The sequence below is a fragment of the Manis javanica genome, chromosome 14, assembly GCF_040802235.1.
Source record: "Manis javanica isolate MJ-LG chromosome 14, MJ_LKY, whole genome shotgun sequence".
Classification (NCBI taxonomy): domain Eukaryota; kingdom Metazoa; phylum Chordata; class Mammalia; order Pholidota; family Manidae; genus Manis; species Manis javanica.
In genome coordinates, this window is record NC_133169.1 from 16442824 (window position 1) to 16456687 (window position 13864).

At 35.4% G+C, this 13864-nt stretch overlaps 1 protein-coding gene across 3 annotated transcripts in view; it reads left to right on the plus strand.

Annotated features, from left to right (window-relative positions):
- Positions 1–13864, plus strand: part of GPATCH2 (G-patch domain containing 2) — a 178324-nt gene that overhangs the window by 2584 nt on the left and 161876 nt on the right. For 2 of the 3 annotated variants that reach the window (XM_037014341.2, XM_037014343.2), the window contains exons 2-3: positions 7538–8254; positions 13339–13400. In XM_037014341.2, coding sequence (XP_036870236.2) covers positions 7538–8254; positions 13339–13400 — 779 coding nt within the window. Of the gene's footprint in view, positions 1–6817; positions 6926–7537; positions 8255–13338; positions 13401–13864 lie in introns of all 3 variants that reach the window. The other variant, XM_037014342.2, reaches the window with a different exon arrangement.

The following is a 13864-nucleotide window of genomic DNA, read 5'->3' on the forward strand; positions in this document are numbered from 1 at the left end:
TCTGTTCGGGTACTTACAAAGTCAACCTGCTTTTAAAAATTTGATTCATTTAATAGAAAAATCACATTTAGATACACTTTCTCTTTATTACTTTTTCCTTTATTAGTGATGCATATTTGAAGCCTATTTCTGGGGGCCTCTTGAAAGATTTTAAAGGTTGAATTAAACAATTTAAGTCCTTGATAGTAAAAATATTGAGTCAATATTGATACATTGATCTACAGTATTTATTTAACTTTATGTGGTTCTGCTTTTCTAAGAAGCCACTAAAAATAAACTATTGATTCTAGACCTTTTTCCTGTTGTTTCATTCCTATTTGGTATTTTGAGTTTCTTTAGGTCTAGAAAACTGCATAGTGAAAGATGTGCATTTTTTAAATAACTGCTTTTTTGGGGGGTCTTTTGTCTTCAACTCAATTTCATACTGTGAGGTTTGTTTGAGTCAGACTATAGTTAGAGGCCAAAGCAATGGCCATTATGAGTTTGGCCAAGTAACTCATGAATGTTGGTGTAGCTTCTTAGCATACATACTTAGGGCGAGCTGGACACCTTTAAACCATCTTTGATAATTCACCCTTTACTGTCAACATTTATTTAATTAAAAAGTTAATAGTACTTAAGTATGGCAGAAAATTTGAAATCTGGATTATCTAAATTTTTAGTCAAGTCATATTTTTCCTTTATTTGTTCATTCATTTAGTTATTTATTGGTTTGTTCATCCAATAGATTTTTTTAAACCTCTTTATATGTCAAGCATTATGCTAGGTATTTGCAATTAATACTCAGCTGCCTTCATTCTCATTCCTATTCTAGGAATTCAGAATATACAATAAACATTGAGTAGTTACCATGTATGAGCAATGAAATGAGACTCACTTCCTACATACAAGCAGCTTGCCTAGATGCACTTGAATATATGCATGTTACAGAATTGGAATGAGTTATTTTTTAGATTCTGAATTACTTTTGTTTTCAACTTCCGACTATTTAGGCAAATTTTATTCAGTAGTTTACATTTTGAAAGTGATTTGAGTGTAAGGAAAGTTTTGAATGACTGTTGAAGTCATTAAATGGCACAAAAAAATCAAGAGTGTTCTTCAAATTTAAATAATACATGAACTTGCCTTATGCAGTTACTATTTGGAAAGTAGAATTAGACTTTTTTCTAAAGCCATGTATGATTTGTCTTTTGCCAAGTTGCTGTGGTAAGGAGGCTTTCAGAGTGTTCCTGTGTTAACAAAGGTGACAAAAAGCAGCTGCTGGCAGTCAGTGGAGGTTCTGCTCTCATGGGAAATGAGTTTTTCTGTTTGATGGAGAACCCCATGACTCTTAACTTGGAAGAGTGATTTTCTTTAATCTTTCTGTTTTTCTTATATCGGTATATTATTAAAAAAATGAGACAAAGTTTCTTTTTCTTGAGATTTGGGGGTTTGCCGTAAGAGTACATGAATTTCTTGAAATTGTATGCAGGATTTTTGCAAATATCTATTCGGTTCAAGCAATCAGAAAGGTTGACGATCTTCACTTTTATTATGATAGCCTCAGGATTCTTAGTATATTTGTACCTTAAAAGCAGAATGATTTGATATTTCAATGGCTAGTTTCTCTTATTTATGTGTAGAGGTTGTTGAAAGATAAGTAACTGCTCTCACACAATGGGAACCCACTCTCATCCACACAAAATCCCTTCAAAAAAAGAGGTAGAAATTGTATCCTTTTTTTATGATGAGTAATGAGAATTTGAAGATAAGTATTTGTTCAAGGTCCTATGACTAATGAATATAGTAGAATTTAGTTTCCACAGTCATAGGTTTGCTCTAAACTCATGTTCTGTACAGTTTCCTCCTGACGTTTTTGAAAGCCAGTTAAGCAGTTGTATGTAGCAGGTAGCTTACTTTTAGCATTTCCACTCTAAAAGTACTTTATGCAAATGACAGTCCCTGTTTTACAGAGATGAAAATGAGAATTTTGCCATGACGTAGGTGATAAAAGAGTATTTGATCTATTTTTCCTTAACTAGATATTTGATAGCTGTAGTCAACTACCTTTTAGTTATATCTGAAAGATTTTTGATTTGTTTTTAATGAACTTACTGGGTTTATTCAGTAGATACACATGTCTATCCTCTTTTTATATAGGGTTTTTTTTTATCAGCATCTAAACAAGGAAATTATTCCCTAATTTTTCTATATGTGCTGTATATTTTCTTCTTAGGAATAGTAGTTATTGCTAACAGCTTTCAAAAGTTTATGGGGATAGCCATTTATGTGTTATTTTCTGTATGAATAAAAACTCAGTGTGTACAGAAACAGTGCACTAACTACTTCAAAAAAGTAGTAGTCATTGACAAAATAGTTGGCTGTTATTGGAGGGATCTATTACCTGGGCTTTCTTGAGCTTCAGCACCTGCTGTGACTGTCTACATATTGCTGAATGCCATTTAAGAGTCATTGGTTCATCAGTCAACTGCCAGACCTTAGGACTGAGGCAGTTTCCTGATTCTTCTTCGTAGTAAAAACATTTGGAAGAAAACCCTAGACTCAGTGCCATGTTTTCTACACTAATTGATCTTCCCCACTCTCAAAAATATATTTTTAGGAAAGCCTTTTTGTGGATTAATTAGAACTTGGTGTTAAGGGAGCCAAGGAGACAATTCAGTCATTCTAGTGGATGTTCAGTATTGTCTAAAGGAGGACAAGCAAACAGACGTGACCTTCGGCCAAAAATTCTCACCTAAAATGGGCATACCAAATTTGGGGTTGATCATACATTTTATATTGCCCTGCATTATCTAATACCACCTGAAAAAAAACCAGAGTCTTTATTTACTCAACTCATTTCCTTTTACAAAATCAACTTTATATAGATAGCGGAAATGTAATTTATTCATTTGGACTATCTTAAGAAAACTGCTAGTGAACTGTTATCTTAGACATTATACCCACTCAGATTACTCCCAAAAGATTTCATTTCCATTGAATTCCAAGAGAAGAGAAATGCAAATATAAAACCTTCAGATTAGGTAAATTGTAATTCAATGGATTTTACTGTAATTCAAACTGTAAAACTATGGGTACTTAATAAACAGATTTTTATACAGAAAAGATGTAGTTGCAGGTCCCCCCTCCAACAGGAAAGATCTTAATTAAGAAAATATTTTTAGGATAAAGTGTCTCAGTATAGTGGTTTTCAACATAACTGGAAAAGCAAAGGAAGTAAATGAGCTATTAATCATGTAATGGTCTCTTACAATGACTTTATTTCTGAGACCAGTTGATTCACTTTTTCCTGAGAGATGTTCAGTGAAGCAGCCTGACTGACTATATTACTGGCTCATTAACAGGGGTTTTGGTTGAGATTGACAAGCAAGAGTCTGGTTAGTTGAAACTGAAGGGGGAAAAAGTAATTTGAATAGCAGTTACATTAAATGTATTTTTTTCTTTGTTTTTAGAGAGTTGTTTTTTTAAAACCTCTTAAAGTAGTTCTTTTAGGTGATTCATATTTGAGTAAAATCATGGAATAAATTAGACTTCTCTAGTTAAAGTATTCCAAAGAGATTTAATTTTCTTTTGAGAAAAACAATATAAAGTCAAATAAGGTTGACACAATTTGAGTTAGAATGAAATTTTGCTTTCAGTCTTATTATCAGTTATATCTTATTAAACTGTATTAGTGACAGCAATACCTTTTAAAGTAAATGGAAGAGTATCAAATTTCAGTAGATTGAATCTGATGTGCTGCATAACCTTTTTGTAATGTTAAGACCACCAAACTTTTCTCTTGTAAAGTAAAGCTAAACTGAATTGTAACTTCCAAACTAACCTGCAATTTTCATTGGAGATTATATTCATGCAGTTAATCTCATATTAATATTTAGAATTAGTTATGCACCCATGATGAGAAAACCATATCTTCAAAAAGTAAGTTCCTTGGGAACCAGGTGATTCCAAGTTTTCTCTTACAAAAAAGATGCTTACCATAATATATGTTAATCTGGCCTCCAATGAACTTTTTTGAACGTGCTATATTATATTCAGAAGTAGTAGGTCTTTCAGATTACATTCCTTACAAATAAATAGTATCAAATGAAAAGAACCAGAAGTTCATTGCAATAAAGGGAAAACAAAAAAGCAATTATTAACATACAAGTAATAGAGAAAAGACTCTTTTGGCATATCAGTTTAGTCAGAATTGTAGCTCTGGTTTTGACTTTAGCCTAATTCCTATGTTATACATATTTCTCTTAGTCAAATGTAGTGTTCTGAAACCCCAGTAATAGAACCCTTTTAAAGGAAGAAAGAAATCTCAGTAGCCCTCCAGAGTTCATTTAAAATAAAAACTAAAATCACCATGTTTTTGAAAAATGTCTGTACCTGTAAGTTTTTGTTTATTCATTCAAAAAGGAGATTGGTCTGGGAAATACAAACCCACATTAACTGGAGGGCAATGTCCTGTTACTTAATTGTCCACAGTGAACATTTTACTGATGACTACAACATTGTTTTTTTTTAATTCAGCTCACTTTTACCCCCTATGCTGGCCTGTGCCTTGTGTTGATTTAAATCTCCCATCCTTTTTTCTGTTCCAAGGAATATATGCCTCACTGTGAGTCATTGGGCTGTACATAGTTGTAGATTAAATCTGTCTTGACAATTAAAATAGTACCACCTGCGCTGAATCACTCATAAACAAAACTGCAAACTGGATACCGGAATGACATAGCCGATCTTGGCTGTAGTTGGGTGAACATTCAGACTCTGGAACCAGATTGCCAGAATTTGAATTCTGTTTCTACCATTTCGCAGATGTGCTACACTGGGCAGGCTGCTCTTAATCAATCTCTCTCTCTCTCTCCTCTCTCTCTCTCTCTCTCTCTCTCTCTCTCTCTCTCTCTCTCATTTCATCTGCCATCTCATAGGATGATTATATGAGAATGAGATGAGGTAACACTTGGAAGTGGGCCTGACCCATAGTAAGTATTTAAAGGTTAGAAGCTCCGTGTGTGCATGGTGTTGTAAGTGGCAAATCCAGTAGAAGTACAGTGTGTGTTTGTTTTTTGGTCGTCATTAAAATAAAGAGACAAAGTTGAAAGTTGTCAGAGGGAACTTGCAAATGCCTGAAATTATAAGACTATAGAGCCTAAATAACCCAGAGGTCAGCCAACTATAGCTTGCCATCACTCGGTTTTGTAAATAAAATTTTACTAGAACACAGCCATACCTTTTCATGTATGTATTGCCCCTTATTTTCACCTTACAATGGCAACAAGTTAAGTAGTTGTGACGGAGACCTGATGGACTGTGGGTCCTGAAATATTTACTGTTTGGCCCTTTACTGAAAAGTGTGCTTACCCATGCTGCAGACTCTAGAAATTATGTAATCCTCCACAGTTGAGAATATTTTGATCCCTTGGTGCTTTTAGAACTCAGTTTGAGAAATTCATCATCTTCATAGTGTTGATGGGCAGCTGCATCTGCGGAGGTCTCTCCCTGCACACTAGGTGAAGCAGAAGAGAAACCTTAACCTGGACGGGAGAGGGTTCTTGACTTTGAATGAGAAAGAATTCTCGAGCAGATCAGACAAGCGTAGGTTAAGAAGGAATTAGCAGGGACCGGCACTTCTGTGCAGGCAGCAGAGAACAGGAAAGTGCAGAGGGAAAGAAGGAAAATTCTCCACCTAGGGCAGATTCCTTTGCCAACTCCTGAAACCAGAGTCACCTGGCATCCTGTGTCTGCCTGGACTGGCACAGCGTGGGGACTAGCCCCTACCACTCCAGGATTTGGGGAGCTGCAGAGCACGGTATGGAGGGAAATTATGTTCTGAGAACTTCTCAAAGAGAGGAGATTTTCAGGTAGGCTCCTAAGAGCATATCGTACAGCTGCAGTTTTGACCAGGTCACCCAGGCAACAGAAACATGCAGGTCCAAATCTGAGCTTTCAGCAGCCCCTTCCTACTTATCAGGAGTAAAGTGGAGACAGAGAGAAAGACTTGGAAATAAATCGAAATAGCGAAGAAACAAACCGAAATAATGTAAGCAGTGAGAAAGCTTTATTTGAAAGTATGCACTGAAAGAAAGGAAAGTGCGGGCGTCCTCAGAGAGGAGGCCCGCGGAAAGTTGGGGATTCTGTCTTTTAAGGCTTTCAAGAATGGGGCAAAAGGCGGAGGGGAGGTTGTTGGGCGTAGGCTTGACTTGTGGTCTCAAGATGCTTCTCTCTGGTGAGAGACACCGTGCCTCCTCTCCTCTATGATCAGTCCTCCAGCTAATTTGGCTAAATAAACCCAACACAAGAGATTTATTTATCTTGTTCTTCTCCAAGCTAGTGGTTACCCTCAACGTCGGGACATAACATTTAAGACTACCTGCCCTGCCTTAAGGTAGTCTGTTGGGCTGTTGTCTGATTACCAGAGAATATGTTAGGAATTTTACTTCTCAACTCTGCTTTTTAAAATGGAGTCTTAGCCTTAAGCTGGGGTCCCTCCTGTTCTTACTATACTTTTTATATCTCAGCATTTTTCATCATAGGCAGGAAAAGTTAATCATGATGCTTTTCCCATGTCCCTGTACTACCTCAATATGAAAGTTGCATAAATTAGTTACCTATAATGTTTAAAAAATAAAATTGGAATCCTGAGCGCTCTGTCATACCAACTGATTTTGAATCTTGAGGAGTTAGTTGCCTTGGGAAATGACCAGTATAATTCATAAAAGTTCCCAAAGAATGCTGATATTTTTCCTTGCTGACTCGTGGTTAATTTTCTCACAAGTAATGTACTTCCATGGTTTTTGTTTGTATATGTTTTGTTATGTACAAAAAGGCTAAGAGACTGCTTCAGAATGAATTACAAGAAAAATGATGGGCCATTTTAGACCAGTGAGGTTCCAGTTTGAGTGTGAACATAGTTTCTGCTTCACTGGGTTATGAGGTTAGTGTGGCCTAAATATATACCTAGTATTTAGTTAAACTTCCTTTTTATCTGTATTACAAATCCTGAAAGTACCTGTCTTTCCATCTGCTTCATTTACTTGGTAGTGACTGGTTTATGCCTGGGTGGGTGGAGGATTGTGTGTCTTCCTTCTTCACTTAGAAATGGGGATATGGGGGAAGATTGGAGAACGTTCTCTCTACCTGCTATCTAGTAGAAAGAGAAACTTAGACTTAAACATAAACTCCAGTAAAAACCGGCTCTAGGGACAGGAATAGAATAATGAACAGTGATTTAAGCAGAGATAACTATTCCATAATTACACAGTAAAAATATAAAATTACTAGGGTCTTTCATTGCTGATATTATGCTTAGTCTAGATGTAATTCCTGTGTTTAATAAAAGAACTTATACAAGAAAAAGGTGCTAAAAAATAGGTCAGAATATTTGAAACTGTAATATCTTGGATAGGAACCTTAAATAGATTTTAAATATTTCTTTATAATAACTATTAATTTTAGTCAGATTTAGAGTGAATTATCTGCTGTGATAAACTAAGCTAATACAGTTAATACTATTTTCTTTAAATTTTTTTTTCTTTAAAAAATGTAGGCATTTCAGTCGAACCATGGAAGAACTGGTTCACGATCTTGTCTCAGCACTGGAGGAGAGCTCTGAGCAAGCTCGAGGCGGATTTGCGGAGACCGGAGATCATTCTCGAAGTATTTCTTGCCCTCTGAAACGCCAGGCGAGGAAAAGAAGGGGGAGAAAACGGAGGTCGTATAACGTTCATCACCCGTGGGAGACTGGTCACTGCTTAAGTGAAGGCTCTGATTCGAGTTTAGAAGAACCAAGCAAGGACTATAGAGAGAATCACAATAACAATAAGAAAGATCCTAGTGACTCTGATGACCAAATGTTAGTAGCAAAGCGCAGGCCGTCATCAAACTTAAATAATAATGTTCGAGGGAAAAGACCTCTCTGGCACGAGACTGATTTCGCTGTGGACAGCCTCGGGAACCGAACTCTGCGCCGGAGGCGGAAGGTAAAACGCATGGCGGTGGATCTGCCCCACGACATTGCCAGCAAGCGGACGATGACCCAGCCCCTGGAAGGTTGTAGAGACCAGGACATGGACAATGACAGAGCTTACCAGTATCAAGAGTTTACGAGGAACAAAATCAAAAAAAGGAAATTGAAAATAATTAGACAAGGACCAAAAATCCAAGACGAAGGAGTGGTTTTAGAAAGTGAGGAAATGAGCCAGTTCAATAAAGACAAAATGGAATATGAAGAGCAAAAAGTCTCAGATGAACTCATGAGTGAAAGGTGACTTTTATATTCTCTAAATATAAAAATATCTGTAGCCTGTGTTTGTGGTTAAATGAGTTTTGCATTTCAATTCTATTTTAAAGTAATTATAAATTATAATGCTGGTAGTGGGGATATTACTGTTTAACCATAGTTATATTTCCTTATAATTTACAGTGTTCAGCATGAAGCAAAATTGCTTATTTGATTTACACAAAGTCTTTCGATTGTGTTATAAAGACTTCATTTTCAGCTATAAAAGAGAAAAGGAAATAGATTTTCAATGGGGAAGAATGTGCTTTTTAATAACAGCACATTTATAACTCTTAGAATTGGAATTATAATTATTTATTTGTTTAATTATAGAGCTTTGGCCTCTGGTGCTTTTAGTGTCACAGTTTATCGGTTTATTTTGATTCCTAAGAATCAAAAGTTGATGCTATGTCAGGGTGTGTCATTTGATACTGTAAGAAGTCTGTAGTTTGCTAGGAATTCTGATCATTTATGAATTGTAAAACCTAATTTATAGTCTAGAAACACCTGATCTTGTCATTAGACAAATGGGAAAAGCAATGATCCTTTGTCAGTTAGTCTAATCTATCTATTCTAAAAGCACGGATACTACAAAGATAATTGTTAAGGTCTGTTTTGACAGCATCAAAAGGTAAGTGATCGTTTTTTCTTTTTTTTTTTTTTTACGTGAAACTAATGCTACTTTCAGGAAATGAGGAAGTATTGACACTGTTCATCCTTTCAGGCATGTCCATAAAACCAAATGCACAACTACCAGAAAAAAGCATTCCTTAAAAATGGTCTGGGAAGGAGTATTTCATTTTTTTATTGGTAGGATTAGTATCATTTTAATCATGTGAACTGTGAGCTGTGGATCTAATATCGATAGCTAGCTAGCTAGATACAGTATTTCTTTGCTTGTAAATATAATTATAGACATGAATAGGACTTTGGTAAAAGTTTGTAGAATGAACCTTTTATTAGAAATAGTTTACTATTCATGCAAATTTTCTAAGCAAGTAAAAATTACTTCAAAAAATGTTTTAGGAAAGCTTTGAAAAGTTTATAGTACTTGCTTTTCTTCCAAGAAAGTTGTCATTTTTAATGCCAGAATGAGAATTATTTATATGCTGTTTGGTATTTGGCCTTTGTAACTGAGGACCACTTAGCTTGATTTGAAACTGACTTGCTCAGTTGCGGAGAGGGTGGGTGTTTGGCAGTGGAGAGAAGCCCTCAGTTCTGGATTCAGATTATCTGCCGGATTAGTTGTGCAAACCCCTCCTTTTATTGATGTCTGCTTTTGATTGACTCTGGAAAAGAAAGAGATAAAACTCTCTTCATTTCTCTTCATTGTAAAAAAATACTAGAGTATTTAGTGGGCATGATCAGGCTACCCAGCCCATCAACAGCCCAAGTACCAATTTTCTCACTGGATGTTTTCACTCTTGAATAAATTTAAAAAATTGTTTTTCTTTTCTTTTAAACTTACCTATATAACTGTTTTTGTTACTTAGGAGTTAGGTGCATACTCCTTCTGGTGGAAGATTGCTAAATATTTAATACATTTTCCCAACAAGTGTAAGTGTTCTAAGACTACTTCCAAAGCTTTGCTACTGTAACAAGCTGCATATTTCCTTGAAACTGGTTTATAAAAAAGTGAAAGAACTGAAGTGTTTCACTCGGTGTGTGTGTGTGTGTGTGTGTGTGTGTGTGTGTGAGAGAGAGAGAGAGATTTAACAAACATTTGAATAAATACTGTGTATTCACTTACAGTACCAAGACTAATAATAAGACACACCCTGTTCTCTACAGCCTCATAACCTGGAGTGGCAGACAAGCAAATGATGAAAATAAAATGTGCTGAGTGGAAGGTACTAGTGAGGGAAGACTTCCTAAAGGAACTGTGATTTAAAGCAAGCATTAAGCTCTATTCAGATATTGGAGGAGTGAAGGGGAGGGAGGGAAATGGCATTCCTGGTAGAGGTAACAGCTTTTGCAAAGTCATGGATTATGAAGCAAGTGTGATGTATTTGCGAAAGTACACGTAGTTCATTATTACTAGAAAATAAAGTGGGGGTTGAGGCTAGAGCCATAAGGACATCCTGAAGGCTTTGTGTCCTATAATAAATAGTTCATATTTCATCATATAAAAAATGGGAAGTCAGTGAAAAATTTTTAACAGTGAAAAAGCTCAATTACATTTATGTTTTATCAAAACAATGTGTACTTGACAACAGTGTTGTGTTTAGCATTGACTGATCTCCAGTCCATCTTTAAGTGGCAGGTGAATTATGGCAGTGATAGTCGAGGGGAAAAATATGAAAGCAGATTTAAGAGTTGGAATCAATGAAAGGTTGACTGTATTTGGGAGGATGAATGAGAAAAGGGACTCATGATGCTCAGGTTTCAAGAATGGAAATTATAGGGAATGAACCAATTGGGACAGGGCATTGGGATGAGTGTGTGTACATTAATCCAACAAGCACTTACAGAATGTATTCTCCTTTGAATTCTGTGCTATAAAAGTTGTACTAAAATGGTGGGAAGAAGAGAAGCCATAATGACTGGCTAATGCTGAAAATGGAAAGCCTTGCTTCTGTTTAAGTTGTTGAGATATAACAGCTACAAGATATATTTACTTGGAGTAACTAACTAGCTAGATGTCAGCGAAGTGAGATATAAATAAGGGAACATGTTTAATACACATGTAAAAATATCTCAAATTAGGATAAAGATCATTAAGGACCAAGAGCTGGTGTTGGAGAATTCTGGTTTTCTTATGTCATTAAAAAGAGTAGGCAGGCAGAGAGAAAAGAGAGAGGAGATAGGGGTAACCATTTGCAGATAGAAAATAAACAGAAGGACCGGAGATGGGGACGGGAAGAATTTAGGTGGGGGCCCACCTGTGGAGAACCTTGAACTCTAAATAAATTTGATTCAACAAAGTGTGGGGAAGTAATTTAGATTTTTATAAGAAGACTTATTATTATGTTATGTGTATGTGTATATGTACGTTTGGTAGACTTTTCTTGTAGAATAGTTTCAGATTTACAGAAGAGTTGCAGAGATAGTACAAGGTTTCCACATACCCTGCGCCATGTATCCCACACCCAGTTTCCCCTATTGTTAACATAATGTAATATTATGGTACATATTAATTAATGGTCAGAATTAATGAGCCAGTGTTGACACATTATTAAAGTAAAAGTTAATACTTTATTAGAATCCCTTTTGTTTTTATTTAATGTCCTTTTTCTATTCCAGGATCCCATCCATGATATTTTTAGTCAAAAGTTGTATTTTGAAAAGATGAACCTGGTTGTATTTAGAATAGTGGGGTTGTGGGAACATAAATTTGAACTCAGGGATATTAGAAGGCTACTGTAGATTTTTTAAAAAAGTGTATAGGTGCACACTGTCCTTTATCTGCAAATCTGAATTCTGAAGGCTGTGAATAACTAATTCATTTGTGGCCAGACCTAACTTAACCTGTGTTTAATGTAGATATGCATTCTAAAAATAATATATTAGTATGTTTGATTATGGAGTGCCAACCCAGAACACTCAGGCATTTTAGAACATATCATTCTACACTTTAAATAAAGTTCTCAATCTAAATTCATTTTCCCTCAAAGGTTTCAGAAAAAAAAATTGTGTGCCCCCCATGGTATGTAACCCTTGTTAAAGTAGAGTTGATGGGGGAAGACGGGAAAGCACTACTCAGTCACAGAAAAGAAAAAAAGAAGATCAGTACTTTGGGCTAAATAGCAAAAAGATGAAGTTCCTGAATTGTTCAGTTTTTAACATCACTGTGCATAGAAGAGCATATATGTATGTAAATTTGAAAATATGAATGTGATGTTCTAGAAAGTATTGTTTTCTTTCAATAACCCTTGGATAGGGGAGCTTCATACGTTCTCTTAATTTGAAGAATACTAAAGAAAAAGGTCCTAATTCAGAATTCCTTGAGAAAATGTGACATTTAGCAAATTGTTATACTTTCTGTGTGTATTTTTTTAATCAAACAAAAACTGCTATGATATTTTGTATTCAGAAAATGTCTACAGATTTAGATCTTATCTATCATTTTAATCCGAAACTCAATTTAAATGTTAAAAAGAATAGGATGTTTTTTAATTTTTTGTAAGTCAAATCAGTACATGTTAATGGAAAAGGTATTACAATTTAAAAAATCACCTAGGGCAATTTCCTGATTGGTTAAAATTAAGAATTACAGAGCATATATGTAAGATCTTTAAAGGGCATCAGATTTCTTTAGAGGCCAAAGCTCTACTATATGACCTTGTTTTTGTGGCTTTTTAACTAACTAGGTTATCATATAAGCTTTGCTTCTATCAGAACTAATAGTGACAGTTTATTCATGTCAGTCAAATACCTACTATTTGTGTTAATTTGTATGTTAAGTTTGACTGTCATACTCTAGATCTTCTATGGGAACCTATTATTTTTGCATACTCCCTCCTTAATATTGGTAAGACTCAGTTTTTGCTCAAAGCGATCTTAATTTTGATTTAATGGATTGTTACCATTATAAACTTTTTTCTTCCTCGCCAAGTAGTAAAGTTGTTGTGAATTCCTAAGTAATGTTTTTTCTAGAATATTTGCAGATGTGCTTGTGAAAAGTAATTTCATCCCAGGCCCCTGTATTTCATGTGCTGACGAAAGGCTTAGCCTGCTTTTGATAGAGACTTTTCCCATTTTATTGAGCAGTGGTGGTCCAGGCACAAACTGAATTGTGTGGCATAAGAAAGGAGCAGTGAGCGTTTGATGCAAGCAGATAATAAAACGCATCAATTGTGTCAGCACCTTGTGGCAGTCACATCTGGCTTACTGTCAGGGTCCCATTAGATTCCTGTGGTTTTATGTGCCAAAAATAATATTATGCTCTGTAGTTAATGGAACCAGAATATTTGCAGTTTGATTTTTAAAAAATCATCTTACTTTCTTTCAGATCTTTGTCTGGCTTAAATTCCATCTCTGAGCTGCTATGTCTCTTTAAAATTTTACGACCGAGAGATCAATTGTTCTTTTGATCTGTTTTTTTTTTTTTTTCTTTTCCCTTATGACAGTGAGTCCAGCAGTCTCAGCAGCACTGATGCTGGTTTGTTTACCAATGATGAGGGAAGACAAGGTACTGAAATGTCTTTTTTTTTTTTTTATTATTTCTTTGAGAAAACATCTTCATTTTAAAGTTGTGCCCATTCTTAGTTATTTCCTAAGTTGATGACTGCAATCCAGTTATATCGACTACTGAGTGGATTGGGGTTTAGTTCTTGTATATGCTCTGAAAGGTATCCTGTTCTGATGACCTAAAGTAATTGATTATCTCCAAAAGCTAGCATGTAGAGCCAATAATGTTAAGGAACTGTAACCTCCTACCTTCCTTGAGCAAGCGTTACTACGTCTTTGCAGACTGCCTCTTCTAGCAAGTTCACAAGACACGTTCTCATTGTCCACCTGATTCCAAATGTATTCAGTACTGTTTAAGCATCAATAAGGGTGGACTTGTAAGTCATTTGTCATTTATATTCAGCTCTGACATTTTGTCATCCTATCCAGTTTGTAAGTAATTAGACCATTTTCATAAATTCAGTA